Below are 21424 nucleotides of genomic sequence, written 5' to 3'. Positions count from 1 at the left end.
CGCCACGACAACGCAGGTGTCGAGAATGATGCAAAAATACTTGATAATATTATTTCAAGATAATCCAACGGGGTGTCGCTTTCTGGTGCATCATCGGACTAACGCAATATGACAAATGACACTACATATCGGTGTAATTTTCAAAACTATAATCTCTTGCCGTGATACATAGCTGCTTCGCCCAGTTGTTACAGCAATTTAACTCATACAGTTGATGCAAACATAGCCCAAAACTACTTTCTACTTTACAAAGTAAAAAGTGCAAAAAGGAAGCAGTTTTTCCAAAAAAAATGAAGTAAAAGTGGAAGTAATTTCAAAACAAAATTACTAGAGTATAGGTAATGCAAGAATGCAAAACCCTGTTGAGTGATTCGAAAAAGTCTAGAAGAACTTAGTTACTAACCAGTGAATACCTCTGAATATGGGTTGGCCCACGCTGCCAAGTATGAGCTATCGGTAATAGGAGAGTGTTGTTGTTGTGGTCGTTGTTGTTTGCGGTATTCATGGTGCTTGTCTACTACTATGGTCATTTACACCAAGCCAATTTTCTTCATTTTTATTCCGTAGCTGTCGACTTGTAGCACGGCCCACTTCTAGGCTTTTACAAGACACCGCATACACGGATGAGATGGCGAGGAGGAGCCTAGATAAACCTCCAACACTTAGGTATGAATTCTGGAGTCGACCTCGGTCGGACTCGAGCCCGCAACCCATTGATGTTGCAGCTGAGGGTTATACCACTACGCTATCTTGCCACTAGGGGAGTGGAATCGCGTCAGAAATTCTCGTTCCGCAATAACGCTAACGTAATTATATTTCCAAGCGGTTCAAAATCGGATGAATGCATTACAGCACCTGGCCGGCCAAACGATCGCCATGCACGGTATTCGCAATCGTAGCCGGCGACATCACCAAGTCCCAACGGTAAATTCACGCTAACTGGCAGCAAAGATACTATCTCATCTCGCAGTAGATTCCGACGGGGTCAGGACTGATTACATCCGCGACACCAACAGGAAGGTGTATTGAGCATATTAGGAGCGTGCACACTCCAAACACACATCGCCTATTATATCTTCCTGCTGCGTAAACAGCATCCGACGGAAGCAATTGTTTTAGAATCATTAAGCGATCCTATAAACATACTCCAAGTTCAAGCTCAGTTCCAAATCGTGTGTGACTAACGATAGTGTCACGCCCTTTGGAAAGTTCAAACAGGTCAACGGCGTATCTCAACCGGTGTGGATTGTGACAAGGTGCTGGAATTTCTGGAATGATATGAAAGCCCAAGGTGTAGGAATCGCGAAATATTGACAAGTTTGACAAGCCCGGAGAAAAAGGCACGGTGCGGACACTAAATAAACGGTACATAAAAAAGGATACGACCGAACTACTTTTAACCTTCCAGCGTAAACTGTGAACGGGATATTTTTCGTCAACAACTAAAACAGCTGAAGCTGCAGTGTTGCGCGGATGACAGTCGCAATGCGAACGCTTGTATTGCTCCGAAACAAAATTTCGCAAGTTATGAAAGCGTTTTGATTCATCGCGAGAAAAAAGAACCAGCGCGCTTATTATGACAACACGAAACAGAATTAGTTGCCGTGTCGTCCGGTTTTGGAATCAAACAATCGCAGACGCTTAGAAGGAAAGCCAATCAAAAATTCCTCGAATATAATCTCGAATTGAAAGCAGTTATATATTATTAATGAATCTTATCCGTTAATTCCATCTATATTACTAATCCTTGTGGGAATTTTTGAAAGGACATGAACTGTGAACTTCGAACTTTTAAAAACACGACTGTGTGCCGCGCCGCGTAAGCGTCATGGGGCCGTTAAGTAATGGGATAGTTTTGGGGAATGATGCCGATATCCGACAAAGATTCGTTGTTGGTGTAAAATAACTTGTTGTTTGAAAAATTTATAGCAAACCGCATTAAATGAGTCATCTATGAGCGCTGTTATTGCTACCATTAACCAGATGATAGCAGTATCGTTAAGCCGTAGTATAAACATAAGTAACCCACGCACGAAGTTCGACTTTTGAGCAACATATCGACATTTGGAAGTCTTGGTGGACCGCAGAGATTGGCAATTCAACATGAATTTGATTTGATTTTATGAACGAATTTTACAGGATTTGTATTTTCGATTTTCTCAAGCAGAATTCGGATTTGGAAAGCTTTAGTAATTTTCAATATTCACGCGGCATTAGAATTCATTTTAGTAATAAATATAAATCGGTATAAAATCTGGAGGTGTATTTAATTTGAAAATAGACAGGATTCAGATTTGAATACATTTAATCCAATCATATCTGGTGCACGGGTGCCTAATGGATTCAGTTCCGACGAATCAGAACTTGAGATTCACCCTATCACATGTTACGTCACACTACATTGATTAAACGGAAAGCCCCGATACCCTTGTTCAGCGTTATTTTTTGTGTTGCATCAGTGGAAATAAAATATGGACTTCCGTTTGATTGTTGTACACACCGCGACCGTCCTTGCTGCGGAATTCAATGTATTATCATTGCTATTGCAATGTCATAAATCTATTTTTCGCGCTACGTTCTGTAGAGGTATTGAGAAACTTACCTCCAAGCATGAAGCGCAAATCCCGGACAGGAGTCGTGGCATCGCATGCAAGCTCTTCCCATAATACACTGAACAAGTGCTTGCAGCTGCGTAGATAAAATAGGCGAGACGATTATTATCTTGAAATTGTTTTTGTAATACGTCTTCGACAATATTCGGCGCTTCTTCGATATACGCCCCAGATCGAAACAGTGCTCCCCATGACACCAACAAATGTTTCACATGAACACAATAAAATTTATAAACGTCAAAATAAATTGTTTTTTGCCTTTGTTGTGGAAGGGGGATGTTATGGTTGGAGGAGAGGGGGATATTAGGACTGGGGAGGGAGGATTTTAGGGTTGAGTAGAGGGGATATTAGAGTTGGAGAGGGGGATATTAGGGTTCGAGGAATGATGTATATTAGGGTTGGGAAATGGGGATATTAGGGTTGGATGAGAGGGGGATATTAGGGTTAGGGGATGGGTTTAGAGTTAGGGTTGGGTTAGGGTTAGAGCTGTGTTAGGGTTAGGGTAACGCAAGAATAGGTTTGGAGTGCGGGACACGATATTCCACACTCACCCAACCCTAATCTTGGGATACACCAACACCAACTTTGACCCTAACCCGCCTCCAACCCTAATATCCCCCCTCCCCAGCTCTAAACCTGGAATACCCTAACACAACCCTAATATACACCTACCCCCAACCCTGATATACCCAACCCCAACTTAGACCACATCCAACCATAATATCCGTCTCTCCACAGGCAAAAAACAATTTATTTTGACGTTTATAAAATTTCATCGTGTCCATGGGAAGCACTTGCTGGTTACATGTGAAACACTGTTTCGATCTGGGGCGTATATCGAAGAAGCGCCCAATATTCTGCCCGCAATACTTAGTGACGCCAGCACCGCCACCCCTTCTCATGAGCACTCAACGGTACAGGACATTGTAACGATACAACGCCATCAAAATTTCTGTCATTTCAACTGGATAAGTGGATGTGGATATGCATCTGCGCACTACCCAACTGCACTGAAAATCGTCATAGTGCCTAGTGGGTATGGCACCATCGCAAATTTTGATCTCGGAAATCACACAACGTAGTATCATTCTGTTTTTGACGTCATTTCCGTGATGAGATTATGTTCTCAATGCGTCCCGGACTTTAATGTCAAGCCCGTCGCCTCATTTTCACGACGGAACAGAGCGTGACAAAAAATAACTATTCTAGTGGGTAACTATTTAAAGACGTTGATAAAAGCCATGTCGTTATCCGTGAGTCGCTGGAAATTAGCGATAGTCACGCGTACTTAACGTTCCAAAAGTCGACAATAATGAGCGGTGCCCCGAAAGAAGGAATGGGAAATAATCTGATATCACCTTGTATCATAGGTTGCTTGGCGGTCTCAATGTTAAATTCCTAATAGCCCCAATCTTACGTCATCGGACGATCTATTCTGAACCGTGATATTTCCGTACGTTTCCTGCATGACCTGGGGGTTGTCTCTACCAGACATAGCTGATTTTGAAACTTGCAATTTAGAAATATATACCATCCAGTTCTCTTTGTTAGTGAGAATATTCCAATTGTTGAAATGTGCCCCAATTTCGCGAGTGATTACGATAATCAAGACACCTGCCGCAGCTAAAAGAGCATGTCATACTCCCAATGCGAAGCGATGGGTGCGGATGTTAAATTTTACAAATATCAAGCCTCGGCGTCATTCGGAAACAATAATTTTTCACAATTTCTTCTACACGCTAGCGGTGTCCTATGTACGAGAAGATTTACTGCATATATTTGCCGTTTGCGATCATGACATTCACACCGTTCACTCGCACACGGGACGGCACAAGGAACCTGTCACTCATTATCACACTGCTTATTACGTTATTCAAACCGACGTATTCCACACAAGTGACGTTACGATATAATTTTCCTAATTTGTGGATGTTTGTTTTCCTATGTAATTAACAGACATGCAACTCTTTCGAAATGTGACCTCGGGTTATCGAATAATTATCGAAGTTCCAGATGTAATTCCGTTAGAAGGCGCTGCGCAAATTGATTTATTATGACTGCAAAGCGCAGATACCATAGGCGGGTTGCGTTACTGCGTCCCACATCACGGCGCGAACGCAAATGATGCCCGAATCACGGAGATGATGTATAATTGTCGAAAGCTCCACGTGTATTCAGCATAAATGCTCAGTTAATACGTTCATGTTAAAGTGTAATGTGGACAAACGATCTACGGCATAAATATCTACCAGCGCTACGGAATATCGCAGTAAAGTCACAGTCCGTTTAACCGATACCGATGTTAATGGTATTAGTCGGAACACCAATTGCGGTATTGCTTTGGTTTCAAAACGGCAGCGTTCACTTCTCATTACGACAGTAAACATGAAAATAACTAAATGTTACAGTTAATCACTACTGTGAGCGAACTCAAAACAAACAGCAATTTGAAGAATTCAACAAAAATGCTTCTTATTGGGAGAATGGCTGTGCATTCGACATAGATCCTACCTACAAAGATAATAGACTTAGATAATAATTCATGCTACCAGGCAAATTCAGTACATGAATTTGATTGATCAATCTTGAACATCCAGCGAATTGGACCTACATGGCAGATGGGGGTTACCATGCACATGTCCCACATAACCTTCATTTATTCAAAGTTCCAAAGATATGATACATACAGATTATTGGGTTAATCCTCTTAACAATACGACTAGCCCTAATTTTTGTTGGTAATCTGAATAGAAGACCCATAATTTATCTTATTTTACATGTCATTAGGAGGACTGTTCGTAGCTATGTTCGAATCAAAATTGCATGGTAATCGAATGTATGTTGTTTTTTTTTTATTCGTTCAACTGGTCCAGTCCCATTTCTGTTGACTGTAAAATATGCTGTCATAATATTATAAACTCAATATCATATTCCCCGATAACACACTTGAGAGAAGTAAAAATATCGGATCGCAATGAGCACTGTTCCCTAAACACATATGTAACTTAAATCTAGATTGAATATGAATTAGAAATTCTAACGGCTACATATCGTGAATTTTTGCCAAGCAAGGCTTTTGCATTTTGCCGGTCGTAAATTTCTGCTTGATACGATTTTCATAGCGACTTCAGATTAAAACTGGTGCACATCCATTCTCAAATGTTTAGCCCAACACAAAATACCCTAGAATAATCATTTTCGATTGCTGCGGAGCGGAAATGTTAAAAACGTTAAACTAGAAATCACTACCCAGCAAGGCAGCATGCCAACATGCGTAAAGAAAACACTTACAGCCGTCTGTTGCTTTACAGGCTTCTGCGATCTACTGTCAGCGGAAGAGAACATGGAGCAACGAGAATAGTTGTTTATCGGAAGGCCTAGAAGAGGTCAGGGCATGCAAGGAAACGACTGAAAACCACACAGAAACAAAATCAAGTTTATGGCTCACAGTTAGAATTCAAAGCACACAGAAAAGACAGCTATCAAATAATCAAAAGCATATTATTATTGTTATTTGTTTCACTCGATTGGAATATATTATTCTGTATGAAGGAACTGTCAAATAAGCAATCAAAACAAATTCAGACTACTTAGATAATATCATTCTGAAGCAGAAAACAACAGATGCAACACTAAAAAAACTCATATCATAGATCATATAATCCAGATGGATATATTCGGGTATCAGAATTCAGTCAAGTTCAATGGCATCAACTATGTAGGCTATAAGAAGGTGAAGAATGTATACTGCCGGTGACATCACCAAAACCGATCAACAATCAACGCAAGATAGCGTAATGATGATGTGTCCGGCTTCTTGATCGGTAGGTCGTGGGTTCAATCCCCAACCGGGTCAGACCAAAGACTTGAAAACTGGTATTCGTGGCTATCTCGCTAGGTGCTCAGCATCCACGGGTAGCATGGAGGAGAAAAAATGGTGGTGGTACTAGACCTTGCTGGAAGGTCGTATCTCATCTCCATCATCAAAGCATCTCAATGATGCAGGCGAAAATAAATCTGCTCTCTCTCTCTTAACTATTCATGGTCTGTGTCAGTTTATGACTGGCAAGAGGATGTCATAATTTCTAAAACTTCAAATTATATGTTATGATCAAATTTATTGATTGAATAAGGTCAATTTGGGTATCAAAACAGTATAATTTTTTCAAGATCCGAATGCAGGACCCACAATTGTTAACAGCAAGCAAACTAGTAGATATGCATCGATTATATTGAAAATCGAGATGTGTCACTGGTCTGTTCTGCATAATTAATGCAAATGATGAAATTTGTAGTAAACATTTCGGACAGAGGCATATACTTTCATGTATATTTTGACAGTACTTCTTAAGAATGGAGTAGAAATATTAAATTGCAGTTCAAGCATTTAGAAATCGTGCTTCATGAGTACACACACAAGACTCTCATTCATTTATCCAGGCAATTTTTAAAAACAAATCAGTCAGAATAATACGGAATCCATTATAGCTTCGCATTATCATACGTCTCATTAATAAAAATCACGGCATATCTTATAAGACGATGTCAACACACTATGTTACGAATTACCACTATATTAATTTGCCATGTCATGAATGAACCAGTATTACCGTTAGGTAAGTCATTAACAGTACATTTAAGAGTAAGAAAACATCTATAGTACTAAGACAAGGTTAATTCCAGCAAATACGTCGACATGATTATAAGTTATAACTCAATATTCCGGTAAGTTTCGACTATATTATACCCACCACCACGGGTAACTTGCAACACAACATCACATCTCGCTACTTTCGACTTCAACCCAAGCTGTTTACATGGATATCAAATCCTTGAACGCATGATTAATCAACCGTGATGAGTAGTATATTCATTTATTCAATGATATGAATGTGCTCGAGAGTTCAATATGTTCTGTTCAGTGTTCATGCATGTTTTATTGTATGTATAATATTAAACCGCGTATACATATACACTGATGTACGTACATTTATAGCTATATCGTCAACTTGAAAGTTAATTAGATGCTATGTTCGTAGCCAGGATGAAAATTTGAGGGCGTCTAAATTCCTCAATGCTTTACCTCCCTTGAAACGTGCTGGTATTGATGTGCCGAATTGCGACTGAAAAGTGTAAGTTTTACGTCATTTAGAGCGGAGTTCCTTGACTTGCTTCTCAGAAAATACTAATCGGACATATCTATTATGGCATCAAGTCATCACCCGTGTTCTTTTTTTTCTTTTTACGTTTCCTACAAACCACCGTAAATGGTAAGCACCAGTGTATATTAGGGTTATGACTAGAAAAAAAAGTTCAAAATTTTGTGTGTCCTGTAGTGTCCTGTGTACATCTTAGTACACGACGTCTCAAAATCTTTTTGTTGACTAGGTAGCAGCAGTGTAACTCTTGATGTTAGATTTCGTCTATTCTCCTCTTTATCAGACTTCGGTACGAATTGTAGTGGCTAATATTATAAGTCAGAAATGGACTATGCATCATTATGGAGAATGAATCAACAATGCCTACGGATCAGTTTCCATGCTTGATACCTGAGGGCGAATCGAAGATTGAAAAGGAAAGAATCCCAGAGTTATATTTGAATATTGTTAAGACTTAATTCATTTACAATAAAATTATAATGCATTTGAATGTTGTTCTCTATCAGTCACTGCAGTCACTGAGGCAGTGGAATACAGAAAGGCTTTGTGTCTGTAGCATAATAGGCTACAGCTACAACTCCAGAAATTTGGATCGGCAACCGGAAATAGCGCCTTCAACTGGTTCACCCAGATTATGCGTTTTCAGCATTGAAATATGATATTGGTTCGTTAATGGAAAAGTGTGTGCATATAAGACCTCATCTTATTCATTGACAAACCCATGTATTACCATCGAAATATTCATTTTGCGATCTATCGGGAGCTGTGCAATGTGTATCCATTGCGAGACTTCGGACAGAACGCGCACGAGCTGTAGTTGCCGCTTGTGGGCACTGCCGGGACCAGTGTGCATTGCTTCGCGACTTACGACTCCAACTCGCGATGTTGCGTCGCGAGGTCAGTGTGCAGAGGCCTTAACACTGCTTCTAAGCCGCGATTTGCGGCTTTTCTCATGCGAGGTTTGCGATTCCAATTATGCTTTTGGAACTTCAGTCAATTATTTGCACCCCTCTGAAAGCCAGCAATGCAATCACCGGATTCTGTTCCTATTTTAATGTGTTTGTGTTACCTGCTAGCACCTTCATAAAAGAAAACGCTGTCAACATGTACCAGTACCCGCGCAGAAAATCGTAGTATATTGAGTTGACCATATTTCCGCCTTAATAACACAATACTCTCCAACTGCGAGGCATTTCACAGATCCAAAATCTTCGAGGAACGCCAGTTGTTAGCACAATATAAAACGCCTATCCCAGAATAAGACTACGCCTCGAATACTTACTCGTCGTCACGATCAATGAAAGTGCATATGATGAAAAGCAAGCCTAATTCGAAACGTACCGTTTTAACCAATATATTATATCATATTATGATTGCGAAAATGTTTTCTCGTTACACCAGTTCGTCTATACCAGAGGTCGTGGTACGCCAATCTCGAGTAAAAATGACAGCATTCGACATGCAGTAATATGTCTGTTACATACTGAGGTGGTCAGTGAAGAAATTCTACTTTTCCCCGTAGTACACGAGTAGATTTTGGCTCCTGGCACTTTTTGCTAACTTGGTTATTTTTACACTGTTGTCAAGTAGATAGTTTTGCTATATCCGTCCATCATTTTATTGGCAAAATAGTCCTAACAACTGTACGAATGAGCTCCATATCCCAGTTCCATAAAATATTTTTGAAAGCAGCACCAAATTTGTTCATGAATAGACAGACTGCAATTTCGAAATTGGCATGTCTGATCAAAAGTTCAAAGTGGGCGGCCCGTCGACCAAATCTACTTCATGAAACCACTCGAATACTTTTCAATTTACCATTTTCTACTCAAAGCAGTCATGAATTGCCTTAGAAATTGCAACTTCTACTCGTTATCTCATAGAAATGTACCGCGTTACTTACAATTTTACTGAAAGGGATTGAGGTAAAAGTTATGGGCAATTTCAGAGACGTCACAGCATGGTAGTTGGCAGTCATAGAACTAGAATCATAATCGGCGACTGCGTGATATTGATATATTTCTTATAGCGTGCAGATGCCCAGATGCAGCCTTTCCAGTTTATTTCATGCCCCAGCATAGCAATGGCTCTTCGAATAAATGCTCCGACATTTTGGAAATGAACCCTAGGTTAGATGCCATAGCTTTTGAACATCGAGGTTATCAGTGTATCGGTATCGGCTTGAAAGTCCGATATTGGTGAAGCTCCGCTCATAATGGCAGTATTTGTCAGCAGTCAGTATTTGGAGCGAGTACGATATTTCATTCGAATGAAAAACCACTCGTTTGCATCACAAGGCATTACTGCGAACCTTTGCCTTTCACGGTGTATTTGTCCCATTTCTTCTCCGGGTCGTAAGGCTCCCACCTGCTGGCCGGGAAAATGTGTTTGTTCTTCTCGTACCAGTGCCTAAGCACGACCTTGCCGGCGTGGGACTCGTCTTTCTCTATCGACGCGTCTCCCGTCAGCCTGACGTCGTCGTGCACGTCAAAGCTGAAAAGCGGGCCGCTCTTGCCGCGGGCTTTCGTGACGATAAAATCATAAAACGTGTAGTGGTGCGGTATGATGAGGTCCTCCTTCACATACATCAGATGCTCCACACCTGGCAAAAGATATCTAAATATCATCACGAAAGTGGCAGAAATGGTTGGTAACGGAGTACTACAGTAGATTTTGCCTACCGGTACCACTGCTTCCAGTGGCTATGTTTTAGGTTACTTGTACTTCTAATTGACTGTCTTCTAAGCAAAACAACGCCTAAAGTACTTACGCTACATATACCGGCGTAGAAATTTGCGGTGTTATTTCTACTTGAGTACTAACAATGACTACTTTGTCCACCAATAGACAGTCATCCAGTCCGAAAGTGCTTTCCAAGTTTCTACTTTACAAAATCCAAACTCTAGGAATAGGACGTTGATGTTTTTGTGGCATATACACCGACTCGTGATACACACAGTGGCGTAGCAGCCACTTGGCGGTTCTGGCTCTGCGCCAGGGGCGGCAGGCTCCAAGGGGGCGGCAAAATGTGGCAGCACAGTGAGAGAGATAGATATGTTATTCATTTTCGCCTGCGCCATCGAGATGCTCTGACGACGGAGATGCGAGACGGGCTTGTTTTTATGATAAGGTCATCTAGTCTGCACCCCCGTCTTTCCCTCTGTGATTGCAGAGCGCCTAGCGGGATAACCGTGGCTACCGGTTTTCGAGTCTTTGGTCTGATCGCTGTCTATCGAACCCACGACCTACCGAACAAGAAGCCGGACACATCACTATTACACTATCTCGCTCGGCACAGTGTACACAGCCGGCTAAAAGAAGCGTTCATTGGTAGTCCTATAGCTGGCGTGCCGTGAGCTAAAATTTAATCAAACATATCTCAATCGAAAGCTAGTGTCGCGCTGATTCTGAAAACACAAATTAATATGTTAACACGGCGATGGAACCACTCCGAAATAGCCGTCAAGGCCAATTGTTCGGAGAGTTCGCAGAAAAAGGAGAGTGCCTGGCGAACAATCAGAAGATTCTTGCCTCAGTGTTGTTGAATAAGACGATGCATGTTTCAAGCTTTGGACAGATTTAAACTTGAAGCTGAAACTAGGTTTACCGGCATACACCACTTAAATGCTATGTTTGGATTTTTGAATTCCCACGCGCTGCTGCAAAGCGAAAGTCACAATTTATTCACCAGCGCTTTTAGAACCACTTATGACAACGAGGTGAACTTTTTGGAGTTAGCTGCGAAAATTGTCATGCCTTATACCTTCGAATTAGGGATCATATAAATCAGAAGATTGCTAGCTTTTCGTACAAACCAATATGAGGCCTCCAGGACGGACACAAATTAAGATATGATCATATGCAGCTGTTCAACTTGAGATTTTAAAAGGGTTAAGAGGCTGGTGCGAAGCAGTGAAACCACGTTTGATCGTAGTGAAACAGCGTTTGCTGTTTTAGAGTGGTTAGTTAATGCCAGGACCGTAACTGCCGCACCCCAAACCCCCCAATTGGGGGGCCGAGCTCGAAGGGGGCCCAAAATTATTTCGCGAATTAGCCTAAATTATAGAGTATTTTTCAAAACTTTATGCAACTTTTTCAAAAAATTTTCGCGCTGGGCGCGATTTCAAGTTGCCAAGTTTCTTAATTATTAGGTAGCTTACTCTCCCCAAGACAAAATACGCAAGATTTATCGAAATGGACATATCGGCGAGACATTTAAAGTTTTAGGACATGTAACATGCGACTCCAAGAAGTATGCCAGAACAATCGCCAGCGAGAAAACCTGGGCCAAAAAGGACTGCCCTCTTACGCTGACCGAAAACTTCGTTATATATGCAAAATACAAAGGTTTAATTGTCCATAGGCGCCTAAATGACTGGCGCCGAATGTTCGTGTCTTGGCAATCCCAACCTCAGAGGACAGTTACCATTCCGCAGGGAAAAATTATATGCCAGTGAAGAAATACCAATCTCAAATCGTGTGCGTCGTTAGTTTAGTACATTTGGGTGATTCTGTATTTTTTGATATAACAGACAGGAGATAACGTAATGATATCATGAAACGAAGTCATACCAACGGGTCAGCGCACCCGAATATGTGTAATTATTATTTACGAGCCCTACAGTTTCGTACAGCGGATACCAGTTTTCGAGTCTTTGGTCTGACCCGGCCGGGGATTGAACCCACGACCAACCGATCGAGAAGCTGGACGCATAACCATTACACTATCTCGGTCGGTATATCGGGGGTCGGTTTAACACCCTATGGGAGCCCAAGACCCAAGTTTTATTGGGAGGCCTGGCCAAATGCTCTTTCGTTCCTGCGAACGGGCGTACGCCCGAAGATGTTTAATCATTATTGAGGGGTCCTACCATTTAAAACACACCTCACTCAGCTCTACCGGTAAATCTGATTACGCGGGCAGAGAGTGCATAAAAATTGATAACAATATATATTCAATTTCCGATCATATTGACCGATTCAATCATGAATTTTTAATTTTTTCGCGCTTCGCGCGTCTAGACGAGAAAAGCTGACCCAGTAAACGGATGCTTAACACAGATGATGAGTAGCGGTAAACAGCGTGTAGCCAAGGAGGGTCTGGGGGGCAAAGCCCCCCAGAAGTTCGGTTTATTACCCTATGGGGGGCCCAAGACCAACGTTTTGGGGGGGGGCTGACGAAGTGCTGTTACGGCCCTGGTTAATGCAAAGCTACTTGATTCGACACCATAGTTATGCTCGTGTCTGAAACTTTATCTGACCATTGGGATTTCAATTGCGAGCTGTGTGAGGCGAGCTTCTCAAAGCTCAAACTGATTAAGTCTTATTTACGTTCTACCATGGATGATGATCGGTTATCAGCTCTATCCCCTCTGTCTATAAAAAGAGACTGCGTTCAAAAACTTGAATTTGAGGACATATCGCTGACTTTGCTTTGAGGCGGCTATTGATTTTCTATTTGCACAACACCATCGTTCGCTATTTCTTGTCTTTATTATTTTTGGCCTTATTAATGTTGAGACGGCGAGGCTGAGACGCGGCATATTGTTTGTAGTTATTTTTATTGACAAGGTTGCTTGAACATGAATCTATGTCGAAATTTGCTGCGGTCTACTTAGGGGAGGGGGCGGCATTTCAGGCGAGAGCCAGGGGCGGCAGCACATGCTACTACGCCAGTGGATACACATACACACGATCTGTAGACATGCCTACCATGAGTGTATGATTGGCATGTGCAGATGGAAAAGGAAGGTACAGATATAGCCTTGCAAGGCTTTCTAAGTCTTTGACCACCCCTTCATGCTGTCCCAGTAACGCTGAGCGCCAAGCGGGGAAGTCACGGATACCGGTGTTACTAATCAGGTCTTTGGTCTGACCCGGACGGGGATCGAACCCACCACCTACTGATCAAGAAGCCGGACGCTTCCCCAGTAGTAATTTACAGTAAAATTCACCAGTAGATGTGGTAGTAGTCTAGAAACAAACCACTAAGTAGTGCAAGGATACAAAGTATACTTCAGTGCTGAAAAAGTATAGGTATCATAGAAAATCAAAGGTGTTACCTGCAGCTCTGAGTTCACTAAAATCTTTCCTCAACTGATCCAGACACTTGATCAGGAACTGTTGTATGCTGTTACCCTTCTTCATCTGCCAGAAACATTCAAAACAGTCAGTTAGTGCAAAAAACCTCAGTCGCACCACACGGCAATATTATTACCTTGGTCTTTTTCCTGTGGCCTGACCCATCCCAGTAGCTGTATGTAATTTCAATTTCCTCGTCTGCACACATTAAGAGTAAAGACACGGAGTTCACATAGTCATAGCGGCTGACTCACTTTTAATTTTATCTTGCCGCTCCTGCCATTCCTGCCGAAGCTCTTCTCGCAATCTGTTTTCTTCTGCCTGTGGAGAGCGATCGTTTTGTATTTTGCTACATGACACAGAAACAAGGTACGGAACTGGTGCGCCGAGATGGGCACCGTTTCATCATAATATTGGCCGACAACTGCCTCAAATTCCCTGCTTGACCGTGTCAATAAAGTGATGCATGCCAGATATTTCCAGCGTCGGGATGACTAGAGTCACCTTTTTCGTGCGGCGACTTGACTTGACTCGAGTCACTTTGCTAAAATGACTTGACTTGGCGTCTCAGAAATGTGAATTAACTTGTGACTCGGAGCAAAATTCAAGAGTCAATCTCAAGTCATCCAGTAATCGGTGTCGATAAAAATCACTGTAACTTCCATATGTTCAGATTGTTCGCGAAACGCTGGTGTAACCTGTGAGAGCGACCAATCATTCAATGATTGTGTGATTTACTGAGCCTCCATTGTTCTCTCACAAATAAATTGACCACAAACGAAGTAATCGAAGCTTACAGCTTACGTTGTCGTATACTAGTAGCAAAGTAATTTAATAGCAAAATATCCATTTCTGTTCTTACCTTAACCAAACCTCCTGTTTTATTGAAATTGAATTCGAACATAGTTTATATACTCCTCAACCATTGGCGCAGGCTCGAATTGTATCATATCAATATGTAAATGGGTAATTTATTACGTCATATCAATTCATTTCTCTATTTCGGCTGGTAACTATAAACTGAGGCTAAGATGCAATTTCTTACGTATAGTTTTACAGTTCTACGTATATGTGAGCGATAATGCGCCTCCTTGCGTGTATATTTAACTCTATATTCGTTCATCGGTTTAGAATCAATGACCACTCAATCTGCATTTTAAACAGCTAGGAAAACGCAATGACGTAATCATGCCTCATACTTCGAAACAACAACTTGACTTAATTCGAAATGACAACTTGAATTGAATTGTGACAAGACTTGACTCGAGTCGCCTCCTAAATTCGAGCGACTTGACTTGACTCGAGTCGCCTTCGAAAATCAATTGACTTGACTCAAGTCAAAATGTGCAATGACTCGAAGGTAGTGACTTGATCCCAACACTGGATATTTCCCAAACGGCTATGAAGCCACGGAGATAAGCTATGGTGAAAAGTAACATTCCTGTAAATATGGTTACCTGCAGTTTCAATACAGTGGCTTTTCGAGGAAAATTCCAAGAAAAAGTTTTAACTCTCATCTTTAATTTGATACCACATCATGTTTTAGAGTGTACGACCCCTTCAAAATATTTCCTTACCTCGCGGTCTCGGTCAGGCAGAAAACTAGTGTCAACATCCGGATTCTTTTTTGGCTTCTTTGGTAGTACAATCTCTGTCATAATAGAAGATATGATGAAAATAGCAACGCGAGTGAAAAACGGCTGTGATACCTTCTTCATCTTCCTCCTCCTCGTCTTCCTCATCTCCAGGATCGAATGAAAGGGTCGATTTCTGGATCTGCCTTTCCACTTTTCTCTTCTTTTCCTTCTCTTTCAACTTCCTGCAAACAGCCTTCAAAAAATGAATACCAAATCCCAGATGGCCAAAACTAGGCCTGCGTGAAATCGAGTGCTAGGGTGTGACGAGTAATGTGTTTCCAGTCGCATCGAGTACCCACTATTATGACATCATAACAGTAATAATGAATTGAATAGTTCAAATATGTATTTTTGCAGTCACAAGGCAGTTACATGTTATCTAAAGTAATTTCGTATCTCTGGAGGTCCCACGACTATGTCATAGCGCTTTGTGACTATTCACTGGTCGGTCACCACTTGACAGAAATCGCTGTTGCACGAATATTTGTCGCCTTGTGCAACACGTTTTTTGATGCTGAGATATGGATACTCTGAAGGTTCAAGGATGTAAAGGTGGAAATAAAGTAGCCTAATAAAATAAATGTACATTTTGTATAGATGCATAATTTCGTTACCTGTAGCCTACTCTAATACAATAAAGTCTCGCTACACGACTCTCATCATTACAATTGACACTCGAATCGTATTGGGTTACTTAAACAGCTGTGCCCAGCCCTACTTTCATGTATCAAAAAGAGAATTATGACATAATCTTACATTAAACCAAGTTGGCTTCACAGTGCAAGGTCAGTGATTTGTCTTTTATTTGCAAACTTGGACATAGGCCTATCGAAAATGGAATATCAGGTGCATTTTGTTCTGATTTAGATTCTCAGATTTTTGTCAAACACTCATGTCATCACTGTGACCAGAAGGACAATGTGTTCCTAACATCTCCAAATCAGGACATTCCAGACCATAATATAATAATTAACAAAGGATGGCAGAGCAAAGTATGCGAATGCCCCAGAAAACAATGCAAATTCTCACAATTTTGCTTCTTCTTGGGACGCCGCAATTTGTTTCTCTCTCTCCTTGACCAACAGATCCTGCCGGGCTTTCATTTCATCCAGTGTCACCAAGCCTGAAATACCACATAGATCGAACAACTTCTGGCGGACTAGATTATACGACCTATGCAGCCCAGGAAGGTGTATGAACAATTGAACAGTCCAGCGTAAATAGTACAAAAAATTGGCTAGCCTCAAAGAGATGGATGGCAATTGAATGGAAATGTAATAAATCATCATTGCGATGATGAATTCAAGGCTAAACAGTGTGCACAATGTATGCCAACTACGCAGTAGGGGTGTTCAAAAATGACTTTTTTTATCTCAAAATGTACTGGCTACATGATAAAATTGTTAGGTTACCTAATTTAAGCCTACACACCAAATTTGGTTCAATCCAACCAGTAGCTGCATTGCTACAGGAGAAGAAAGTTTCTATTTACCATATAAAAACAAATAAACAAAAATTTCAAAATTTTCTGTTCACCCATGAAAGTGTTAGGTTGTCTATAGAAACGATGTTCACCAAATTTGGTTCAATTCCAGCCAGTGGAAGCGGAGTTATTGCCGTTGAAAAATTTGAATTACCAATAAAATTTTATTTACGGTGACCAATTCTTCAATTATTCATTAAATAATATATTATTCAAATCAAAATTTTTCGACAGCAATAACTCCGCTTCCACTAGTTGGAATTGAACCAAATTTGGTGAACAACGTTTCTATAGACAACCTAACACTTCCATGGGGTGAACAGAAAATTTTGAAATTTTTGTTTATTCATTTTTATATAATTAATAGAAACTTTCTTTTCCCGTGGCAATGTGGCAACTGGCTGGAATTGAACCAAATTTGGTGTGTAGGCTTAAATTAGGTAACCTTACAATTTTATCAAGCAGCCAGTACATTTTGAGAAAAAAAGTAATTTTTGAACACCTCTACTGAGCAGTGCACCCGTAGAGTGTAGGCTACGGCGTAAAAGTCGTCAAACTAGTTATCACTTACTTATATATTTTTAAAATGATTACTCCCATTAGCAATATCAAAAAGCACTTTGAAATAAACTCATTTGATGAGTCCAGCAATAAATCGAGGATAAATACCAACAGGAAATAGAACTCTCATCAACCAATTTCCGAACAGTTTTTAATGAAAAAGTTGTGACGGATCACAGCCCTTTTTTAGCCATGTCTATTCAAGAAAATCCTTACCTATTGTGCGTGTGGCGAGATAGCGTAGTGGTATACTGGTATAATCCACAGCTACAGCCCCAATGGGTTGGGGTTCGAGTCTAACCGAGGTCGACTGCAGAATTCCTACCTAAGTGTTGGAGGTTTATCTAGGCTCCTCCTTGTAATATCATACGTGTAAGCGGTGTCTCATAAAAGCCTAAAAGTTGGCCATGCTATAAGTCGGCAGTTACGGAATAAAAATTAAGAAAGTGGCCTGGTATAAATGACCATAGTAGTCGACAAACACCATGAATACCTCAAACAAACCTATGGTGCTTGATTTCAGCTCCGCTTCCACAGCATCATAATGCGCCGAAAATTTGTTGTGAATATTCGATTTGATGGCATTTTCCTGAATACAAGGACATCAAAGATACATGGTGTAGAGATTTCGTGCCATAGCTCGTACTCACATTGACAATTTTGGCTTTCAAAAGCTCGAGTTGCTCTTTCTCTTTCTCGCGTTTTTTCTGTATATGCATGGCACGAGTGCCTTCGCTGGCTGCACCTTTATACTGAGCCATAGATCACTATCAGTTAGACTAATTCATAAGAAGTATAAATGTTTACGTTTTTCAACGGAATGAGAAATTTTGGATCAGTCAATCAATCAACCACAACGCAATTCAAAAAAAAAGATATAAAAGTTTTGCGATGGCAATGACGGTTCAAAGCTGGAATTCCTCCCTTTCTACAGTTTGCGATTTCTTCATAGATGTAGCTACTCATCTTGCATGCTGAATTGTAGGCTAATTACTAAAATTCAGTGACAATGCTTAAAATTGAGTTAGAAATGGTCGTCAATCTTAGAAATGCAATCAAAAATCATTCCATTCCGTTCAATTCAAGTAAAGGTGTGATCCTACACCGTGATACACCAAAGGCCGTAGTCAAGATGTGCTGACACAATGCTATTTATGCATATTTCATGTGATGTGTCTTATGTCAAACCACAAAGCACTTATGCAGAATGGCTTGTGTTCTACAACAAGAAGAGTGTTTAGTAAATAAAAGCGATTTCTTTTATATCTTAATTGGCTGCTGTCCTCATATTAAAAGGTCCAGTGTAACTAATCAGTGCATTTGCCAGTTGGGTTGCAAAGTTGATTGCTAGTGTTGAGTTGAGATGAAAATTCAAATATTTCTTTGAAGGGTGTGTTCTCAAAAAAACAGAGTTTGAGGGAATTCCAATGCAAGTAAAGTATTTTATACTTAAATCTATTTGCAGTGAATCATACTCATCGACGCATTCATCAAAATTATGGTGCAATTGGAATGCCAGGTTCAAATATGTCACAGTTCATACACCACCTTGTACTGTATCACGTCAGAAGCAGTACAATGTATACTAGTCCGTTGCGATGTTGAATCAACCCCAATGAAAACTTATTCCGTCGTCTACTATCCAGGATCACATCTCCAGTCCCCAGGTGCCTCGACATCATTGACTAGATTGCATCAACTCATAAATTTCTTGTTCTATCGCATCTTCTTTAGCTATTTTTTGCAACTGCATCGCGTCAGGATTAGGCAACATTCCTTCATCGATTTTTTCTTTCAATTCTTGTATTTGGCGCAACTTTTTCCGTAAAGCCCTCAGTCTTCTATCGGAATCCGATATCTTCTTTGGTTCAGAGGAAACGGACATTTGATGCAAGCCTTCATTCAGCCTGTCTAGGGAAGCTCCTGGATTTGCATCCCCTCTGACAGACTCGTACTGGCACATTACAGAGGATTTTACATCTTCATCTCTCTTCTTTTGCCGCTGCTCTTTGCGTTTCAGATTTCTCTTAGCAGATTTGGACAGATTTTTATCTAGGGAAACGCTTGATGCATTACGTGCTGAAAACGATTCCACTGACTGTCTGCTGTGTGAGTGCGTCGGTTCGATAGACATTCCCGGGCAAGCTGGCGCGCTTTCACGAGTTTTTACGGCCTTTGTTTTATATCGTGCAACATCTTCATCCGGCACGTAACCGTCTTTGACGCGGCGCGCCTTTCTCCAAGTTCCATCGGGACGTCGCGAAGCGGGGATAAAAGCGAACCCTTGAGCATCACGTACAATACCAGCGCCTTGAGATATCTCAAACCCACGACCAGCCATTTTATTCACGCGCAAAGCTATAGCATTTACCTGGCAGCCAAGAGGCCATTCTGCGAGTCGACCGGTATCATAAATTGTGTTCACGTTCACCGTTCACAATCACAATATTTCATCGGGGTTGGTTCGATTTGTTTGAAATAAGGTCAGATTTGTTTGAAATGAGGTCAGTCTCATGTTTGAAATGAGGATAGTCATGTTTGAAATAAGGATAGTCACTATATTCACTATAAGGTCAGTTGCAGTACCAGGCACGATTCCCCAGTGGTAACCCAGTCTGAACACATCCCAGGCATGATGTCCGAACACGACCCAGACACCATGACAACACAGGCCAAACACATCTCAGACGCCATGTCCTAATGGCAGCACATGCCGAACTCACCTCGGACATGATGTCTGAACACGCCCCAGACATGATGTCCTAGTCTCAACACAGTCCTAACACACCCCAGACATGATGCCCGAACACGCCCCAGACACCATGACAACACAGGCCAAACACATCTCAGACACCATGTCCAAATGGCAGCACATGCCGAACACACCTCAGACATGATGTCCGAACACGCCCCAGACACGATGTCCTAGTGTCAACACAGTCCTAACACACCCCAGACACGATTTCCGATTGGCAGCACAGGCCGAACACACCCCAGACATGATGTCCGAACACGTCCCAGACACGATGCCAGAGTACTGTACTTACTAGGCTTACCATACGTCCTCTTTTAAGAGGATTTGTCCTCTTTTTTGACTTTTTTGAAAGTGTCCTCGGAGGACGCCCTTTTGTCCTCTTTTTTGACATTTTGTCCTCTTTTTTTGAAAATTTAGGTCAGATTTAGAGGAAATTGCGAGTGATATGCCGCAAATTAGCGCAGAAGTGAAGCTCCGGCGGGTATTTCGGAGGAAAAAGCGGTGATTTTAGCTCTGAGCGAAAAGATGACCTTTTTTTAGTCATCCACCTGGCAATGTGGAGAGAAAAACGGTATTTTGAGCTCTGAGCGGAAGTGATGACCTTTTTTTCTTTTTAGTCAACCGATCACGAAGTGGGAAAAATTTACCGGTTTTTGAGAATTCTTCTCCAGTTTTGCATGTCTGAAATTTCTGAAAAAGTGTCCTCTTTTTAGATTTCCAAAATATGGTAAGCCTTCGTAACACGCCCAAGACACCATGTCTGAATGGATGGAAGACGCCCCAGACACGATGTCCGAGTGTCAACTCAGTCCGAACACAACCCAGACACCATGTTTGAATGGCCGATCTCACCCCAGACATGATGTCCGAGCACGCGCTAGACACGATGTCCGAGTATCAACACAGGCCGAACACGCCCCAGACACCATATGTTTGAATGGCAATAGCACAGGCCGATGTAGGAGCTCTGGCTCCATCTCTCTCCTGTCTGTTATGGTATAATGCTATATCACGTGACTTTTATCGCTGGTATATTACCTAGCGCATATCGTATAATTGACTCAGATTGAAGAGACTCATTTACGCTGTACTTACTGCTTAAACTATCCGAATTACTATCCATCTGTACAATATAT

At 41.3% G+C, this 21424-nt stretch overlaps 3 protein-coding genes across 4 annotated transcripts in view; all 3 read right to left on the bottom strand.

Moving 5' to 3' along the window:
- LOC145454636 (uncharacterized) overlaps positions 1-7390 on the bottom strand; it is a 43662-nt gene extending 36272 nt beyond the window's left edge. Inside the window, exons 1-2 of one of the 2 annotated variants that reach the window (XM_080332624.1) lie at positions 5904-7390; positions 2603-2688 (exon numbers count right to left, since the gene is read on the bottom strand). In XM_080332624.1, coding sequence (XP_080188750.1) covers positions 2603-2688; positions 5904-5957 — 140 coding nt within the window. In that variant the 5' untranslated portion in view covers positions 5958-7390. The remainder of the gene's footprint in view (positions 1-2602; positions 2689-5903) is intronic. The other variant, XM_080332625.1, reaches the window with a different exon arrangement.
- A 1497-nt stretch (positions 7391-8887) lies between these two features.
- Positions 8888-18323, bottom strand: LOC145453796 (protein FAM50A-like). Its single transcript, XM_080331779.1, has 9 exons — positions 18184-18323; positions 18038-18122; positions 16519-16612; positions 15562-15671; positions 15430-15503; positions 14107-14173; positions 13989-14050; positions 13834-13918; positions 8888-10373 (listed from the first exon to the last, which is right to left on the bottom strand). Exons 1-9 carry the CDS (start codon positions 18292-18294, stop codon positions 10072-10074), a joined length of 990 nt encoding a protein of 329 aa, XP_080187905.1. The 5' UTR covers positions 18295-18323; the 3' UTR covers positions 8888-10071.
- LOC145453797 (partner of Y14 and mago A-like) lies at positions 18313-19980 on the bottom strand. Its single transcript, XM_080331780.1, has one exon. It carries the CDS (start codon positions 19872-19874, stop codon positions 19212-19214), a length of 663 nt encoding a protein of 220 aa, XP_080187906.1. The 5' UTR covers positions 19875-19980; the 3' UTR covers positions 18313-19211.
- Positions 19981-21424: the final 1444 nt, after the last annotated feature.

This window comes from Botryllus schlosseri, chromosome 13, assembly GCF_051294905.1.
Source record: "Botryllus schlosseri isolate E-star chromosome 13, Bs_hap1, whole genome shotgun sequence".
NCBI lineage: Eukaryota > Metazoa > Chordata > Ascidiacea > Stolidobranchia > Styelidae > Botryllus > Botryllus schlosseri.
Note: the sequence above shows the minus strand (reverse complement) of the source record. Positions and strands in the feature narration are given on the sequence as shown.

Excerpts from the sequence above, each read along its gene's own strand:
- LOC145453796 (XM_080331779.1), bottom strand. The coding sequence starts at position 18,294 with ATGGCTCAGTATAAAGGTGCAGCCAGCGAAGGCACTCGTGCCATGCAT. Across the intron at positions 18,123-18,183 it reads TGAAAGCCAAAATTGTCAAT|GAAAATGCCATCAAATCGAA; the intron begins GTGAGTACGAGC and ends CCTTGTATTCAG. Across the intron at positions 13,919-13,988 it reads GCCACAGGAAAAAGACCAAG|ATGAAGAAGGGTAACAGCAT; the intron begins GTAATAATATTG and ends TGTTTCTGGCAG.
- LOC145453797 (XM_080331780.1), bottom strand. The coding sequence starts at position 19,874 with ATGGCTGGTCGTGGGTTTGAGATATCTCAAGGCGCTGGTATTGTACGT.